Below are 18,845 nucleotides of genomic sequence, written 5' to 3' on the forward strand. Positions count from 1 at the left end.
TCCTCTCCCTCTCTCATCTCTGACTGCCTAACTGCCATTCAAAATTGGTGTGCCGCCAATGATCTTGTCTGAATGCCAGCAAGACGGAGATCCTCCTCATCGGCACACCATCTCCATCCTTTTCCCTCACTCTCTGGCCAGCCTCCCTTGGCCCTCCTCCTACCCCTACCCGTGAGGCTAAGAACCTTGGTGTCATCTTTGACTCCACACTTTCCTTCTCGCCCCATATCTCTGATGTCTCTAAAAAGTCAAACTTCCGACTGCACCTCCTCAGAGGTATTCTGCCTTTCCTCTCCTTCCCCCAGAAGCTCATGGTATCCCAAGCTCTGGTTCTCTCTAGCTTGGACTATTGTAACAGCCTCTTTCTAAATCTACCTGCCTCTACTCTCCGCCCCCCACAACTTATCCAGAACAGGACTGTGAGACTTATCCTTGGCCTCAAGCCCTGGGATCGTATCTCTCCAGCTTTGAAATCTCTCCATTGGCTCCCAGTGGATGCAAGGATTAAATTCAAAACCCTCTGCATTGTCCACAAGGCTTTCTGGGGTCTGGGTCCAAAATACCTTCAGCTATCCCTCCGCAAAAACCTCCCCTCTCGAGCTCTTCGCTCCTCTACCTCTAACTCCCTCAGGGTCAGTCGTTTTTCAAAGAAACGAGCTGGGGGTAGATCTCTATCTTCGGCTGGGGCCTCCCTCTGGAACAGCCTCCCTGCCACTCTAAAACTTGAGGAGAACCATCTCCGGTTCCGGAAGCACCTCAAGACGTTCCTCTTTTCTTCTGCCTTCGCTCCCCTTCTCCCCTGCTGATCTGCTCTCTTGGCACTGTGCACCTGGCCACCCTCTGTCCCCTGGGCCCAGGTACCTGCTCACCCTGCCACCTTCCTGCACTGCCTCCTGGCCACCCCTTGCACTGGGGACTGTATCTGTACCCATACAGCCCCCCCATGTTTCCTCTTTTTCTGTACTTATTCAGACTTACCAAGTCTGCTGCCTTAAACACAGCCCTTGCCACTTGCTGGCTTTACTACCACAGTTTGCCTCAATTTTCTATTTATTTTATTTATCTGCGCTCCTCGGCTTCTGCACTTTCCACCCTCCCCCTTCCACGCACTTTTTCCCTTTCCCATGCACTTGCGCGTTCTCAATGTCACTGGGCCTTGTAAGATCATTTTTATGTTGTGCTGTGTTCTCCCTTGTTCCGCTCCCTTGCCTAGTCGCGCTCTGAAAAACTTGTGTACGAGCGCGATACAAATAAAATATCATATCATATTTGGTAATGTGTTGATTGATCCCACTTCAGTTTGTATAACCTGATGTTCAAATAATAAGAATCATCACATTTGTTTCATCTCTGATCATCAGACACAAAGATGGGCCTACATGTCATCCTCTTTTTAGAGGATACCTCAAAGTTTGATTTCATATTATTCACAATTATCCTCTTCTGGAGAAAATTAAGAGATGCCTATACTGTCTCGTGTACTTGAATCAAATAGCCTAAAACTGGATCACTTTGGGAGAACCCCTGAGATCCCTTAAAATAATCTTTTATAATTCACATTTGCATATTTGCTCTGGTTCAAATCCTTGATATTCAGGACCCGTTTATTGGAATAGGGGGGAGCTGGGAGCAATGTCGATCCTACATGTAGCCTAGAGGAACCTGGTTAGTGGAATGACTAGGAGCTACTTTTGTCTCCCCACACCAACTGGTATCACATATACATATCTATGTGACATTAGCACAGTGTGCTTGGGTAGGTGTATAAGGGCGCACAAGGACACATCTGGGAGATATTTACATCAAAACAGGCTATATAAAATAGGCAAAGGTTATTATCAACAATCGATTAAAAGAATCTTTTTAACTTTGTATTATTGTATGTTAAATAGCTAAAGCAATTTAGCCTTAAACACCATCAAAAGAGAAACATAATAGTTTGCACATACCTAGGAAAATAGAAGTGTGATTACAATTAATATCATAATATTCAGAACATAATAACAGTCATTGTATAGTGATACCTAAAATAAGTTTCATTGCAATTCATTTCAAAGATGGATATAACTATTTCACATTAAATTAACCTGATGGTTTAATATCAACTCCCATAATTCATACACTGTGTTGCAAAAAATAACAGATTTGCCAGAAATGATACCCTCGCCCTGTCGCCAATAAAATTTGTGAACATATCTGGTTAGCATAGGGCGTTGAGTCAATAGATCTTGTGTGTACTCTAATCCACGATGGCGTAGATGGCATTTTATCACATTCTAAGGGATTTTGAACCGGCTCCCGTAATCATCAGGAGAATAAATCTTCGCAGGTTCTCAGGTTGCTAAGTTTGAATAACTGTTTAATGTTTTCAGTGTGATTCCATCTGTAGGCCTTATCAGTAATCTTCTTCTTGGCTCTCCAATAGCTTGTATCCAAGCCAACCAGCCTTCCAATCAATCTCTTTGTGAAAGTTTAGACAGGGGTTAACAAATTCTTGCACAAACCAAGAGTCTTGGAATTAATTTGTTTTAATCTATTTCAAAAATAGTTAAAAAATTGGGCTCACTGTCAGTCAACATTTTAATTAACAAGAGGCTACTCTTGATCTTATATAAGGTAAATAAGAAGATTAGTCCTACTTCTAAGCGGATTGCCGCAATTGATGTTTCCATGCGTAAACCAAGAGTAGCACGCCATACGTAACATTGAGCCAGGCATTATCTTTTGCCATGTAGATTTGAATTCCCTATATCTGCTTTTCGCATACATCTGTTGATACTAAGAAATTTGATTTTTACTTTTGCTGTTATATTATTTTTTAATAGCCTACACGTGTTGTCATGGGTAATCGTAACCCCCAGATGACAGTGCTCTAAATAGCGTCTAGTCTAATTCCATTGACCGTCCAAGCATTCTTATCGCTGTTTTCACCCTTGCTTTAGCACATGACTGGTTTTCTCCTGATTTATCTGAAGTTGATTAAATGTCTAAAAATCAGACATATCATTAAATGACCTTTGCAGGCCAATAGCAGCGCGGTCAAGAATGATGATGTCATCTGCATATCCAAGCCAGTGGACGCGCATGTTTTTATATTTTGCTCAAAAACATTGGCATCCATGAGTGCTTGACCTAGGTCGGCAATGTAGAGGTTAAAAATCAAAGGTGCCTGCTTTAAGCCACTATTACTACTAATCGGAGGTGAGAGATCACCCATATCATTTAAGCGAATGCAAACGGAAGTTTCACTATAGAGCTGTTTAATCAGGTCTTACCAGATGTCAGAGAAACCCCAATGCATGTGTTTTTGCAACAGCAGCTCTGCGTTGACCATATCTAAAGATGCCGTGAAGTCCACAAAGGCTAATAGTGAGCCCTCACGGTGGCAAAATCAATTAAGTTGTTGTAAACTGGTCAGAAGCCTGTTTGAAAGTCGGGTAGTATATTTTTTCTTTGACCCATCTCCTAATGTCTTTTAATAATAAATGACAAAAGACCATCTATCTAAGTGTTTTTATATTGCGCCACACTACCCGGAGTCCTCAGGGTGCCCACAAGACAGGCACACAACTAGACACATAAAGGGTAGCAATGGATAATATTGTGGTTGAAACGGGAGTTAACCTGGGGCGTCTGACATGGCCAGTAACGTGGAATTTTTCAGGTCATTACGAGGGCTTGTTTGTTTAAGGGAATAATATACAATATTTTCCCGGATATTGGAATGTTTCCATTAGCAATAATCTTATCATAAAACCGCTTCGAAATTTCAGCAGAGAGTAAGGGATGATTTTTTTATTACCTTATTAGATATAGCCATAATCTACACTGGGATGTAAGAGGAGAGGTGTAGACTGTGGTGGGATTGGCAAATTCCTTGAAGATTTTGAAGTGTTCATTATATAATTATAATTATCCACGGTGGGCGTGCTCGAAGGTTGCAAGATTTTAATACAATGCAGAATATCTTCCTCAGCATAGGAGAAGCTACGCTTATCATCTGACAAGTTACCACGCTGTTCTTATTGCAATAGGTTTTAATAATATGTGGTTCCCACTGTGCTGCAGAAATAGGATTGAGCTCATGTTTTATATCTTGATCTTGAAATTTTTGTAACATATGCCAACTTTTTTTGCAAACATTTTTTCCAAACAATTTGATGCATTAATTACCATTGCATCGTAAAAATGGAAATCTTGTGTTGGCATAACTAATTTTTGTAGTTAGTTTTCAAGGGTTTGATGAGATTAGATCTTTCGCTCGTATTGAGATTTGCATTGCCTACGGTTGCTCGAACGTTACGCTTTAGATCCCATTTGTGTTTGGGTGTTTGGCCACATGGTGGTCGCAGATTTTGGCGAATGAACAGGCATAGAGATGCCCGGGAGGGATTGCAAGTTAAACCCAAATAAAATTAGCTTTCATTGCAAGGTTTAGCTTTACAATAATGAAACGTTTACTGACAGACAAGTCTTGCAGATTTGAATTTGACTATATTGAATTTTTTTTTATTGTGTTTTAGCTCATAAAGGAGCTTTTCACAAAATTCAAATACATATAGAAATTAAACATGTTCTTAAAATAGTGAATAAAAACAAAAATAGGGGAGATAAAACAAGAAATAGAACAAGAAAAAATAAATTACTTATGTAAAAAGATAACATTTGTATACTGTGTAACACTCTTTGCCAATTGGACAAGATTACAACTGATTTCAACACCATAATTACATTCTTTTGTGTGTGGATGAAATTGTAATTTGTAGAATCCTGTATAGGACTTGCTATGGTAAAAGCAAGCAAACTAATCATTCTTAGTATTGTTTTGCTATTATGGTTTTTAAGATTGCCGTGATGTGCAACTCGCATCGCGACCATCTCTCCTTTATTTATTTATTTATTGATTTGATAATATACTTCTAGTTTTACGGCTTTGTATATACAACAGATAATACAAATATAAACAATACGCATATCCACTTCAATGTTAAAACAGTAGCCAATCATGATAAAACCATCCAATACTTTCACGAGAATATCATACACATATTTCATAAATAAAACATTTTAAGATAAACAATTTAAAATTTCAATTATTTTCTGATAAAATGTTACCATATAAAAGATAACATTTATGTCATCACCTTGAATTAATTTGCTCCATAATTATGATACATCACTGGCATCCAACAAATATTTTAAAAAAACTAGTGCGAATCTCCTTTATTTTACCCTTGGATGGACATGCAGGTTTCCCATATAATATGTAGGTAATCCTCCACGTTCCATTACTTTTCCCACCCAAGGCATAACATGATTTTTCTGCAGTATTTTGCCATTTCACACCCAAGTACTGAACACCTGTGCAAAGGTAACAGTAGATGGTTGGATTAGTCAGTGCGCTTGGAATTTATTGGTCAATGCCCACAACCCAATCCTTCGTATCTTGCCACCCTAGGATACCCTTGCCCGCTCACCCATGCAGGAATACTGAAATGAACGACAGACAGTGTGTTTTGGGTGCTTCTCTCTTACTTCTGCTCATTTTCACCAGTTGCGAGGGAGACTCCGGCAGCCAGGAGGGTTCCAGACCTGCAACAAATGCACAAAGCCCCTGTTCAGTCTGGTTGTAGAATGATACACATAAAACGCATCCCATTTTTTCTAGTTCAAGCTCACATTTCAGATCTGGGAAGCTATGTAGAGACATGGGTAGACATTCTAATTAAGCAGGTGCCCCGGAAATGCCTGTAGGCACATGAATCACACTGTGCTGCTTTGGGCCCAGCCCTACAGGCCTCTCAGTGTTTACCCTGCCAGAGATACTCACAATTTAACCATAGTCCACTAAGGGAGACTCCAGATATTGATTATATGAGAAAATTAAAGCGTGAATGGGAAGTATTTTGATGAATAATTACATCTCTGTTTTTTAGGCTTCCATATTTGAACCTAACTTGCAAATTGCCTAGTAATCACACCATTTCTAGTTTCCAGTGTACACACTCAGAATAGCTCCATTCCCTCTCACTATCTGCTGATCACACCCCGCTTTCATAAGCACCATGCCAAAATTATAGTGTATACCTGTCCCCTGCAGTGCATCAATATCCTGATCTGCAGTTCCTTCTCTTGAAAGGGACACTGAGCGGGTTCAGGGATCACAGGATCCCGATTTGGCAGCTGCTGCAACAGCTACGCCATTGAAATACAGGGGCTGCACTTAATAATACACCACTGTCCCAGAATCATGATATTTTTCTAACCTACACAACTAGTGGCTGGGTAATCTGAAATTATAAACCACACACACCGGTATGGTATGGTGGTTTGTAGCTCATGTAATTATTAAAAGCCACACTTGATTTCTGTCATACACATCAACCCTATGACAATTGCCACCCATGGACAGTGTGTGGGAATTCTAGTCAGACTCCCGTGTCTGTTCACCAGCAGGAAAAAAAGCCGGAAAAACTGAGCCTCTCTTTGATCCTTTGTGAGGTCAGGTAACAACTCCCTTCAGGAGGACAGCACGCAGGAGGAGCTGTCCTGGGAAACAGGCTTCAAAGGGCTCCCCCTATATAAAAGAACCAACCTCACACCAGGGTGTTGCATACTATAATGCCTTTGAAGTGCAGAGCTGAAGAAGGGGGTAGGTTCTGACAGGCAGGCAGAGGAGAACCAAAAGTGGAAGTATTCCTCAATCTTAATTCCCTCTCACGCATTCTTTCTCTCCTGTCTCCCACACTTCCTGCTCAGCAAAGCACTTTGAGTATGATGCAATAAAGCAAAAAACAATTTTTAGCTTGGCTGGTTAAAGCCCCTTAAAGCAGTCTTGCTTTTAACCAATCCTCAGTAGCTCGTTTCCTTTATAAGGAACAGGTCTTGCCCTCTTTCTTGGATTCATTCCTGGACTCTAAGAATTAATTTGGAACTGTTTTGGGAGGGTTGCCCTTTCCAAAGTCCCCAGGCAGGTGAAGAGGTATTCCAAAGCAGGGGATAGCTCTGCTCTCTACCCATTCCCAGGACACATTGAGGGTGAACTGCTGCTACAGCAAGACCCACCTCTCTGCCAGCCACACTGGAAGTGAAGTACTCCAACTGGTTTTAGCTAGCCTCCCCCTGCTTTGAAGAATGAGAATAAGCAACTCTCACGACTCTCAGTATCTGAAGAAGCTAGGCAGCTGGTCTCCTGCATTTCTACAACATCGAACCGCATCGTACTATCACCAGCCGCATTTGAGCTCACCTATGGTGATGCCCCTGGCACTTGTTTGAACCTCTTTGAACTGCTTTTGCTGCTCCTTGAAACCAGTTCCCAACTGTACAATCTGATTGCACTGATTTCTCCAGCTCGGACAAGAAGGCTTCAAACCGCCAAGTCTTGAACCACACCTCGAGCCCCCAGCATCTTTGTCACTAACCCCTGATTAAATGCAAAACCAACACTGGTGGCGTCATCGACCTCCATCCTTTTAATGCTGCATCAAACTGCATCAAGCTTGTTCTGGGCCCCGACTCGAGGAGTGCTTCCTGTCTGGATCACTGTAGCTTGCTACAACCACACATTGTTCGACCCACTCAAGCAATATAATGAAGCCTGGTTCGAGGCCCTCAACCCACCCAGAACTGATTAAATCACTCTTGCTGGGCCGTAGGCCCCATGATCCATTGTTGGGACCCTAAAACCTGATTGTGGCCCCTTTTGTACCTTATTCTCAAAAGAGATATCCTTTTCAAAAACATTGAAGTGACATTGTGCCTTTTCGTCTATGCAGCGCATCCCGAGCGTTTGCATCACTACATTCTGCATTTCTCCGTCTTCCTTTACAAGGGTGGATTCCTGTTAGTGTTTTCTAGTACAGTGTTTATTGCATAACAGTGTGTTTTATTCATTAAAGTGTGCATAATTCCACAGAACCTTGATTGGATATTTCCCATATTTTGTGCTGCTCTTCTATTGCTGTTTGGGTTGTTACTGTCTCACATTCACACCGTTCTTAAGAGTATAGCCTGCCCTCGGCCGACGTTACCACAAAGGCATAGTTGGTAAGTCTCTTATCTGTGCCTGTTTCACCGTAATGATTGGGATCACAGATGTTTTGTAGTAGTGTGGGGCCGAGTAGGCCGTTTAGCCACTACTCATCCTTGTACTCCTGTGGGGCAGAAGTCATTTTCTCACACCCACTGGCTCTTTAACAACTGCCGGACAACTCCTTTTCTGATCCCTCCTTCGTGTGCTCCTTTCAGTCTTATGTTGATGAGAACCAAATTCCTGCCTTACTTGATGGTGACCCAACCTCTGCTGTGTGCCAGATGGTGACCCATCCTCTGCTGTGTGACAGATGGTGACCAAACCTCTGCTGTGTGACAGATGGTGACCCAACCTCTGCTGTGTGCCAAATGGTGACCCATCGTCTGCTGTGTAACAGATGGTGACCCATTCTCTGATGTGTGCCAAATGGTGACCCATCCTCTGCTGTGTGCCAGTGGTGACCCATCCTCTGCTGTGTGCCAGACGGTGACCCAACCTCTGCTGTGTGCCAGATGGTGACCCAACCTCTGCTGTGTGCCAAATGGTGACCCATCGTCTGCTGTGTGACAGATGGTGACCCATCCTCTGCTGTGTGCCAGATGGTGACCCATCCTCTGCTGTGTGCCAGATGGTGACCCAACCTCTGATGTGTGCCAGATGGTGATCCAACCTCTGCTGTGTGCCAGAAGGGACCCATCCTCTTCTGGGTGCCAGATGGTGACCCATCCTCTGCTGGGTGCCAGATGGTGACCCATCCCCTGCTGTGTGCCAGATGGCGAGCCAACCTCTGCTGTGTGCCAGATGGTGACCCATCCTCTGCTGTGTGCCAGATAGTGACCCATCCACTGCTGTGTGCCAGATGGTGACCCAACCTCTGCTGGGTGCTAGATGGTGACCCATCCTCTGCTGGGTGCCAGATGGTGTCCCATACTCAGCGGTGTGCCAGATGGTGACCCACCCTCTGCTGTGTGCCAGATGGTGACCCATCCTCTGCTGTGTGCTAGATGGTGACCCATCCTCTGCTGTGTGCCTGATGGTTCCATCAGGGAGGTAGAAACATGCCTCCACATCAGGAAAGGACTAAAGATTCTCCTATTCATGTAATTATTTGACCCATAGGATGGAACTCGGGTCATGAGGTGCCCGTCTGTTGTCTTACACTTACTATAATAACAGTATAATATCTACTTTCAAATAGCACTACAAACCTGCAGCTATTTAAGCGCTGATATGACATTTGATAATATTATCCCACTGCGTGGTACTCAATGTATCGACTTCGGAAGGATGAAAGGCTGAGTTGGCTCTGCCGGGATTCGAACCTGCTTCAGCAGGCTGCTCACAAATGCCAGAACGGGCGCTCAACTTGCTGTGCTATCTGCCAGGCTTTTGTATTGTTGTGTGATTACTTTACACTCCCAGCTCCTTGTGTTTCGAGATATTGTTTGTCTGTTGTGCTATGGGTGCCTGCCTGTGCCTTGTACTTTGTATCCTTCCTCCTCACCCCTTTTCCTCTTTTGCTGTGACTGTGGTCCCAGAGGGTGCCCGATAAGGCACCTATAAAGAAATATAACAGATGGTACTAAACTATCAACCTCAGAAGGGTGTAGAGGCTGCAGGATTCATACGTGTGAAGTGCAGGCTAATCCCATCCGAGAGGCGATCGCTTAACTTGCGAGCTATCTAACTGGGCCCCAGCACATTCCCTCTATATTCATTTAACCCCTCATTGCCCAGCCCAAGTGTACTATCTGAGCAGGCCCTATCTTCTGTTGCAGATGATGGAAAGAAAGAATGCAGTCGCTTCATGTGATGGTATAGCGCTCCGACAGCTAGTGATGAGGGACATAGCGCTAGAGGGTCTGCCCCACAGGAAGTGGCTTCTTTTGGCTGCTTTCAAGCAGGCTGAGTTGGGCTCAACTGCAAGGCAGATTAGATTCTATTGTACACTTTCGGCCCAATTAAGCTTTCGCGACAGCTATATTCAACATAAAAACAATGGGCCTTATTACAGGCCCGGCGGTAACCCTGCCAGTGCTACCAGCGGGTTGCAGCTAGACCCGTAAAAATGTACCAGCACCTGACTTCCTGGTGCCACCGGCTCATTACGAGTCCGGCGGCCGGGAAGTCAGGCGCCAGTACATTTGTAAATCCCCATTCCCGTACAGTTCCATAGGGGTCTATGGGAATGGGGACACAGAAGCACCGGCGCCGTTGTTAATGGTGCTGGTGCTTCCGCGGCAGCTTTTCTTACTGTGACCACAGCGCCCGGGAGGGGCAGACCGGTCAGGCATGCCCGTAGTTTGCCAGTCCCGGAAGCAAGGGTGCCGGTGAGCTTACGGGCAACTATGTAATGAGGCCCAATGCCATACAAGTTAACCACGATTTCACACATTACATTAGAGTAAAATACAAAAGATAATATATGGTCTCAATCAGTATCATTTTCATTGTGAAGAAAAGATCAGACTCTAACCACACTGATCACCATCCTAATGTAGTCTGACACGGTAGCTCCTCTTCTTCAAACCTTCTTGTTCATATCAATGGAGTACTTTTGTGCTTGCTCATCAGGGACCTGTATGTATCGATGGGATGATGGAGCGAGTCCAGAAAGGGATCCCAAACCCAGTGCGGTAAAATCGTTTAACAAATGGTAACTGTATGCAGATATAAAACCTTAAGCGAAATGTTCGCGCCGGCCCTGTCCACCAGCTCGTTGTTCTGTGATGTTACTCTTACGTGCACACCTGGCAGGAGAATCCATCGCCCTCCTTTGTTGGGCAAGGAGGCCCACGTCGCCAAGCAAAGCAGCATTGGGAAAGCTTTTAGGGAGATATACGATTGGACTCCAGAATTGGCGCTCGCATATGCGCACTCTGCTAATATTCTTATCTAAGCCCCATATCTCAGCACCATAAGATACTAAGCCTTCAAACTTTGCCCGGTGGACCGGTTCCACCTCGGGACCAAAGTTGTCCGTATGGCTAACGATCACTCTCCCTGCCATTGCTGCTTTCCTAGTTGTGTGCTCCACCTTGTCTTTCCAAGAGAGGTTCGATGTTATAACTGCACCTCGGTGGATAAAGTGGGGTTGATGTGTACACCCGCCATCTTAAAGCAGCGTTTTAGTTTCCTGCTATGACATTTGTTAAGCATCACTTTTGTTTTAGATTCATTTACAATGAGATGATTGGTGTTACAATGGGATGCTACTGCCTGAAGCTGGGCTCTGAGGGCTTTCAGGGTTCTTGCCAGGAGACCTGAGTCATCGGTACATGATATAATATCATTGGGAAAGGCTTTCCATTAATAAAAGGGATACCTTTAGATGCCTCTTCCACATACCTAGACATGTCACCCATGTCATTTATATACAAGCAAACAAAACGGGCACAAGCAGGCACACCTGTTTTACTCCTCAAGCTGTTGGCACTTATTTGGTCAGTTGGCCATGTGGGCCAAACCTAATCTATACAGAAACATGAGATGTAGTTAACTAAGGATGTTGAGCAGTGAGCTATTTATTCCTCTTTTTGCCACTTTGACCCATAGCATCTCTATGACGACCAGGTCAAAAGCTGATGAAAGGTCAAGAAAGGCTACATATAATGGCATCTTCTTAGCTAAAGTATGTTCGCACCCAGGGAAGGTGGCTGGAACAGCAGGCAAGAATACACATTCTCCGCTCACTAAACCAATTGGTTGTGCTCCGGTCCCGGCACTCCTCCCAACTCCCGGCTGCAGCCATAGAAATGGAAAAGGGACTGTGTCCCTTTTTCCAATGGCGGCAGCCACCTTTTTTCCATTTTCTTTCCTTTGGAGATTGTCTGAGCAAACTCCTGAGCAGCAAAAATACACATTTGCACCGCGGTTAAACCCCGGGTTGCAAATGGCTTTCACCCCCACTGATCCACGGTAGAAACCCCTGATCTGAATCCACTCTGTGCACAATCCAGATTGGAATTCACCCCTATTCAGTGTTGGGCTCTGATAGAATGATATGTCAGAAGATCTTGCAGTCGATGTCTAGAAGGCTATGAGGTCTATATGAGGATACCTCATGGGGCATAATGGTGGAAATGGGCCATGTTGTGGGGTACAGCCCACTTCTCACACACAGTGGAAAGGCTTCTTTGAGCAGCTGAACTTACCATTCAAACACATTGGCTAGGTTCATGTTCAGTCCAGGGGCCTTACCTCTAGCTGGATAACTGATAGCTTTATGAATCTTGCCATCTGAAAGTATTGTTTCACCCTGGCCCTCTAGTCCCTCCCTATGAACCCCGGCCTCCGTTAGAGATGGTAATGACGTGGGCGTCACGTCTCTCAATCTGGTCCCCCAGGGTTCTCAACATGCCAACTGCTCCTCTGTAGAGCTTAAGGGATCTGCAGTAATGACCCCCAAACATCAATGAGAGGCGAGAGACCCTCTACTCTTCACAGGCCCTGCAATTCCCAAGACCTTGAGCCGCAGTCCCCCAGAAAGATGGGGAATCTTTATCTTTGGGTGTTATCCCCTCTGCGGATCCTGAATTCATTCTTTTTCTCTAGGAGCAGGGCCTTAGAGTTCTTTCTGAGCATAGTGGCCTTTTCCCCACCCCGCCTTGTCTCCGTGCTTTAAAATGCCACATTCACTGTCGAATCAGCTCCTAGCATTTGCCTCAAGCGATGACCAATGAGATTGGGCTCTCTAACTGCAAGGTACAACTCTCCCCAGCGATGGGGTCTGGGGTAGGGGGGGCGTCTGGGAGCGGCCTTATAGCAGACATGCATCATGTGTCGCATAACAGTGGCCATGCACACTGTGCACTGGTCCGAGCGCTGGTGCATACACCAGATTGCACTGGCTGCAGTGCAGGGAACTGACTCAATACGGCTGAGATGTGCTCTTAGTAATATTGCACCAGCACAAAACTTGCTGTCGAGGCTTTGCTCAGACAGCCCAGACGTGTGCATTACAAGATGTGTGCATTTAAAATTCAATTTTTTCATGGTCACAATGACCAACATGCCTGGTCTCCACCTGGGGGAAATGACAGCTTTTGCCTCAGCGCTAGCGCTGGAACTAACCCCAGCAAAGGTGGTCATTTGGCCCCGCCCTCATGCGCGTCCTTTCATGGAGCCAGGGCTAAGACCAGCACAACTCTGGCCTATGCACTGGCCCCACAACCAGCAAATAATACAGATCATCAAAGAAGTGCAACATGTCTGACAACTCCAGCATTGTCTGTCACAACCAAGCGACCACAGACAACTCGAAGCCAGGTTCTGACATCACATAGCATGACATATGACGTGGGATTATGACATTCCGTGATATAGGGGGTACCGACATAACATATCATGACATTACCTATCATATCCAGACATATCATGACCTGCCATTGCAAGACATATCATTATAAATGCATGATATTCTGGTGTATCATGATATAGGACATGTTGTGATGGCATATCATGATGTGACATGTGCGGCATAGTATATGACATATTATTTATTTATTTGTATACTGTGCTGAAAGCCCGCAGGCATCGGGTTACAACACTTACACATTAAGAACAAACATAAAGAAACAAGACAAGTGGGCCCCGGATGGTACGGGGCTAAACTAATACGTTTGAGGAGACGATTTCAAGCCGGTGGTCAATTCACTTAAATGAAGAGACGAGTTCTTAAAGCTTTCCGAAAAGATTTCAAGTCAGCCTCTAATCTGAGGGTTGAGAGGCAATGAATTCCAGAGCTTAGCCGCTCTTGCTGGGAAAGATCTACCCAGGCCTCTTGATCGTTTGAAGCTGGGGCAGAGCACCTGCTGTTGGTTCGAAGAGCGTAGCGCTCCATTTGGGATATAACAGGGGGTCGAAAGTTTTCAGTATGATGCCACCTCTCCAAAGATGTACCACTGGATCAAGGTACAAACTTTGAAACATATGCGCTCCTGTATCGGTAGCCAATGGAGGTCCCTCTGATGGTTGGAGACATTGACCCTTCTTGTGATCTTTTTAACCACGCGCACGGCGTCATTTTGAAGTACCTGGTATTTCTTTAGGTTAGAGGATGAGGGTCCGATCAGTAGCGAGTTACAGTAGTCGAGCCTCGACAGAATGGTTGCTCGGGCAACGGTTGCAAATTTATTTTCAGTGATGAAAGGACAGATGTTTCTAAGTAGCCGAAGGCAATAACTACAGTTTCGGCTCACCTGATGGACATACGCATCAACTTTCAGTGATGCCTCCAACAGAAAGCCCAGGGTTTCAACCTTGTTTTGCACTTCCATGGCACTATTCCCAATTTGAAATTGTTTGTAATCCACACTTAGTGTAGCCAGGGCCGGCGGGGAACCGAAGACAAGGAGTTCAGTTTTGCTGCCATTTGAACAGAGCCAGTTGTTTGACTCGATTTGGTCATATACCCTGGCTAAGGTGGCGGGGTCATAAGTGTGGTCACTGTTGATTTCCAGGACTTTGGGCGTCGGCAGCATAATTTGTGCACAGGACACCCAGGTCATCAAGGAGTGAGCAGAATGGCCGGATATATATCTTGAACAAAACCATTGAAAGGCATGCTCCCTGCGGACCCCCACACAAAGAGGGTGCTGATGGAGAGGATGCAGAGCCCCACTGGATCCTTGACTCTCGATTAATTAGAAAAGAGTGGAACCAGTCAATGGCCTCTTTAGAGCAGTGTCCAAGGTGACGTAAGAAATGCAAGAGGGGATCATGGTCCACTAAACCTAAAGCTGCTGACAGGTCCAACAGGACCAAGAGCCCAACTTTTCCATCATCCATGATTTTCAACATATGGTACAACAAATCGACCAGAGCGGTCTCTGTACTTTGAGAGGGTTGAAAACCTGATTGCCTGCAGTGTAGGATTTCATTTGATTCCACGTAACTTTGAAATTGGGAAGTGGCCAATTCATCCAGGATTTCGAGGAGGAAATTGCAGTTTGTAATGGGTCTAACATTGCCCGGGTCCTTTGGATCTAGGCTGGGTTTCTTGAGGAGAGGAGTAACAGTAACGGCCTTAATTGAATCCGGAACCGAGCAGTCTTTGAAAGATGCACTAACAGATCTGGTCAGGAAGCAGCAGTTTACTATGCTCGAGGCTTAGTTTAGGCTGCAGCATGTTTTCTGAACATGATGTTGGACGAAAAGACAAAAGCATTTTATGCATGTCCGTTATGGAGCATGGCGATAATGAAACACTGGATGTTCAGACAACCCAGATTCAAATATCTGGAGGTTATTGGGTATTTCAGTGGACCCCAAAGATTTGTTAATTGTGTGCCTTGCATTGATGATTTTGGCCTCAAAACCAACATGGACAAGTGCACAGTCCCGATTAGTGGTCAAGAAGGTAGTATGGAGGGCCTTTAGTTTCTCTAAGGATATTGTAATCTTAAAATGTTCTCCTGTGCAATTAGAGGATTGGCTCATTAGGGAATTCAAAACATGTTTTTGGGTGTCAGCAATTTTGAGTTTGTATGTTTTATCAGCCTCCTTCCAGGTGGTTCCATTTTCTTCTGTTTGGGGTTTAAGCCAACGAGATTCAAGTTTGTGCTCGTTTTTTCAGGGCAGTGAACTCAGGCGAAAAACCATTTCTGGTGCCCTATGTTATCCTGTACAAACCTAGGTTTTAGGGGGGCGATTTTATCCAGCATCTTTGTAAAGTTGTTGGAGAAAGAGGACGCAAGGCAGTCAGCTGAATCCATGTTTGATGTGCTGGCCATGATTGAGGTTAGACTATCTTTGATATCTTGAGTGAGCACTTACTTAAAGTTACGACTGGTAACTGATTTTGTGGGGTTGTTTAATTTCAAAAGTGCAGCCATGCACTGAATTTGAAAGTCTGTGAGAAACTGGCCCAACCATATACATGGGCTGGTCTGATTGATATCTACTTCGAGATTTCTAGAGCACCTAATCTAGAATATTGTTTTTACTAGTGGTGGGTTCGTTATTGCAGACACGATAGTTGATGTTATTAAGAGCATGTTCTAAGTCAACAATGTCTTTGTCCAGCTTATTGCCACGCCAGCAATTCAGGTCCTCCAAAAACAGCATCGCAGAGTTTGGGCGGGAGAGGCCGCTTAGAAGCAGCGTGATTTCCTCATAAAAATCTGGCACGAGAGCTGGTGGCCTATAGATCAAAACAAAGTTGATACAACTGTGGAAAGATGGCGTCATTTTAACCAAGCAGATCTCGCATCCTTGACAAGAGGAAGCAAAAAGCTCTAAACTGGACTTTGTAGTGATTGCTACACCACCTCCATGACCCAAGTCTCAGTTTGGCAGAAGATAGTAGAGCCTGTGGGAACAGCAAGGTCTATCATTGGGCCACTGGTGTCGGAGATACAGGTCTCCATAAGACATATGATATCCAGGTTGCTGTCAACAACAAAGCCATGGATATCTCAGGCGTGACTGTTAAGGGATCAAGAGTTAAGAAGTGCCATTCTTATGTTTCTCTTGGTGCAGGCGGGGAGAGATCTAATATCTTCATTGATTTCCCAGGACTTGGGAGATGGAGGGGCAGGGGGGTATTCCTCCTACTGTTATGCCGGGAGGGGTAACTTCCTGTTTATGCTTGGCGACCGGTGGACCCATGTCTTATGTTGTCTGCACAAACGCAGAGGCCAATTGGGTCTTTTGTAAGAGGGTTTCCCCTGAAAGCTGGACAGAACCGGGGCATGGAGAGTCAGCGAAAGGTCATAGGGAAAGGTGGGGGGCTTTGTTACAACTATATTGAGACAGAACGCATGACATAACATATTGTGACATGATGTCATGACTTAACCTGCCACTGTATAAGGTTTTTACATGTTTTTGTGCCTCCCAGTTGGTTATTCCAAACAATAGGATCATGAATGGGATGCAGGAATTTTTTAACCAATTTACGGTTTTCTTCTAGAACGTGTTAGGTTTTTCCAGTAGATCAGGTAGGAGATCTGTGTGACACGATATGTTATGTCGGTATACTTCATAATGTCTTTTCAAATGTCATGCAATCTAGAAGCAATGTAAGGTGTCACAGTGTACACAATCAGTTGATCACTCCAATGAGACCTATTCAAACTGGTGATTTCTTTTTATAGATCTTGAGTGCATGGGAGGAATAACCGCCCTTACACAAAGCAGTAGACATATAAACAAACAAAGAGCGACCACCAGGGTCATCCCTTTGTCATACCATTAGAAGCATTGATGAGGTACTTGGTGCACAGATTGGACACCATGTATCACTAGATGGCACAAGTCGAATCAGATGACACTTGGTCTGAACCCCCGGTGTCGAGTGGATTAGAACGTTTGAATCCATGGATGACCCTGGTCGTGGCACATTAGTCGGTAAACCTTTGCCATGTTAATGACTTATGTGGTGGCATTGATTGACATATGAATACATAATTTCAAATTGAAGACATTTTTTTCCTGTTTATAATTTAGAGCCTATCTCCTGAAGAAGGGCATGCATTCACCGAAACGTGTTGAGCATCGGCTGAATTGCTGTATCTAATACCAATTGTGAAGATTGAATGATATGGGATGTTTGTTTTATTTTGAAATATATGAACACAATTGGTTTTGAAGTGACTTGTGTGTTTTCTTCTATAAGTTTTCCTAGCCAGTATTCTGACACCATGGTGTGCATGGGACACAAGGGCTCTTTGTTTGTTCATGTGTCATACAATGTCAGGATAAGTCATGACATGTCATGTCACAATATGTCATGAGATATGCCATGTCTCAATAAATCATCTTGGCATGCTGTACCAAGAAGTGTGATGTCATGATATGCCATAATAGCATATTATATATCATGATATGCTATAAAATGAATGCATGAATAATGTAATAGCATGGATTGGCATTATATTATTATATAATCTTATAGCGTGAACCTAGCCCCCAATCAACAGAGTGCTATGCAAATCAAAGAGCAAAGCATTGGTAGCATGAATCTAACATGTCATCAATTAAACATTACTGACTTCTCAGGATGTGTCAGACTTTGCCTTGACGTGATATGTGCAGTCATGATAAGTCATAGGATATGTTATGTCATGGTATGTCATAGGTCATGCTACGCCTTTTAAGAATGTACCTTATTGCGGCTTTTTCCACATATTCCGCCTCCCCTCAGAGAGCGCTGGAAGGGACTTCTGCTGATGACCAAACACACACTGAATTCCTGGGACTGGGCACTGAAACAAAAGGGAATCCCGAGAGGATTGAGCCCCCTATCACCAATTTTCCACAAAGCGACCTTCTCGCCCGGGCGAACCCTCGTAAATTCCAGAACTGGATAAATGGAGGCCTTGAGACCCTGGAACAGCTATATGCCAGGAACCTACCCCGCACATTTGAACAATGCAAGGAAATGTTCCAACTCCAGGAAAGAGACAGATTTACATGAATCCAGCTGCGTCATTGGTGCTCGCACCCCCAAACCCTCCAGGCGGTAACGCGCCCTCTTACCCCCTCGAACTAACACTCAAGGACCTCCCATCCCGAGGCAGGATTTCTACCTTGGATAGACACTTCTTGGGAGACTTTCTAGCTTTAAAAACCAGATGCATGGCCCAATGGGACGCCGACCTGGGACACCCGGTTGAGGACCACACCGGGGTGGATATTTGGGCTTGAGCCCACTCCTCATCCACCTGTGTCACCAGGAATGTGCATACAAGATCATGTTGCGTTGGTACTACCCCAACTCAGGCTTCACCATATGAACCCCCGGGTGGACTATGCCTGCTGGAGAGGGTGTGCCCAACCGGGCTCCTTCTTCCATATGTGGTGGACA

The 18,845-nt window shown here is 44.6% G+C and overlaps 1 protein-coding gene across 1 annotated transcript in view; it reads right to left on the minus strand.

The window, feature by feature from the left end:
* Window positions 1–18,845, minus strand: part of LOC138565827 (uncharacterized) — a 235,520-nt gene that overhangs the window by 199,084 nt on the left and 17,591 nt on the right. The window contains exon 2 of the mRNA XM_069643009.1: window positions 5,536–5,592. Within this exon, the coding sequence (XP_069499110.1) occupies window positions 5,536–5,545 (10 nt within the window). The 5' untranslated portion in view covers window positions 5,546–5,592. The remainder of the gene's footprint in view (window positions 1–5,535; window positions 5,593–18,845) is intronic.

This window comes from Ambystoma mexicanum, chromosome 2p (genome assembly GCF_040938575.1).
Source record: "Ambystoma mexicanum isolate Mex_15411 chromosome 2p, UKY_AmexF1_1, whole genome shotgun sequence".
In the NCBI taxonomy this organism is placed as follows: domain Eukaryota; kingdom Metazoa; phylum Chordata; class Amphibia; order Caudata; family Ambystomatidae; genus Ambystoma; species Ambystoma mexicanum.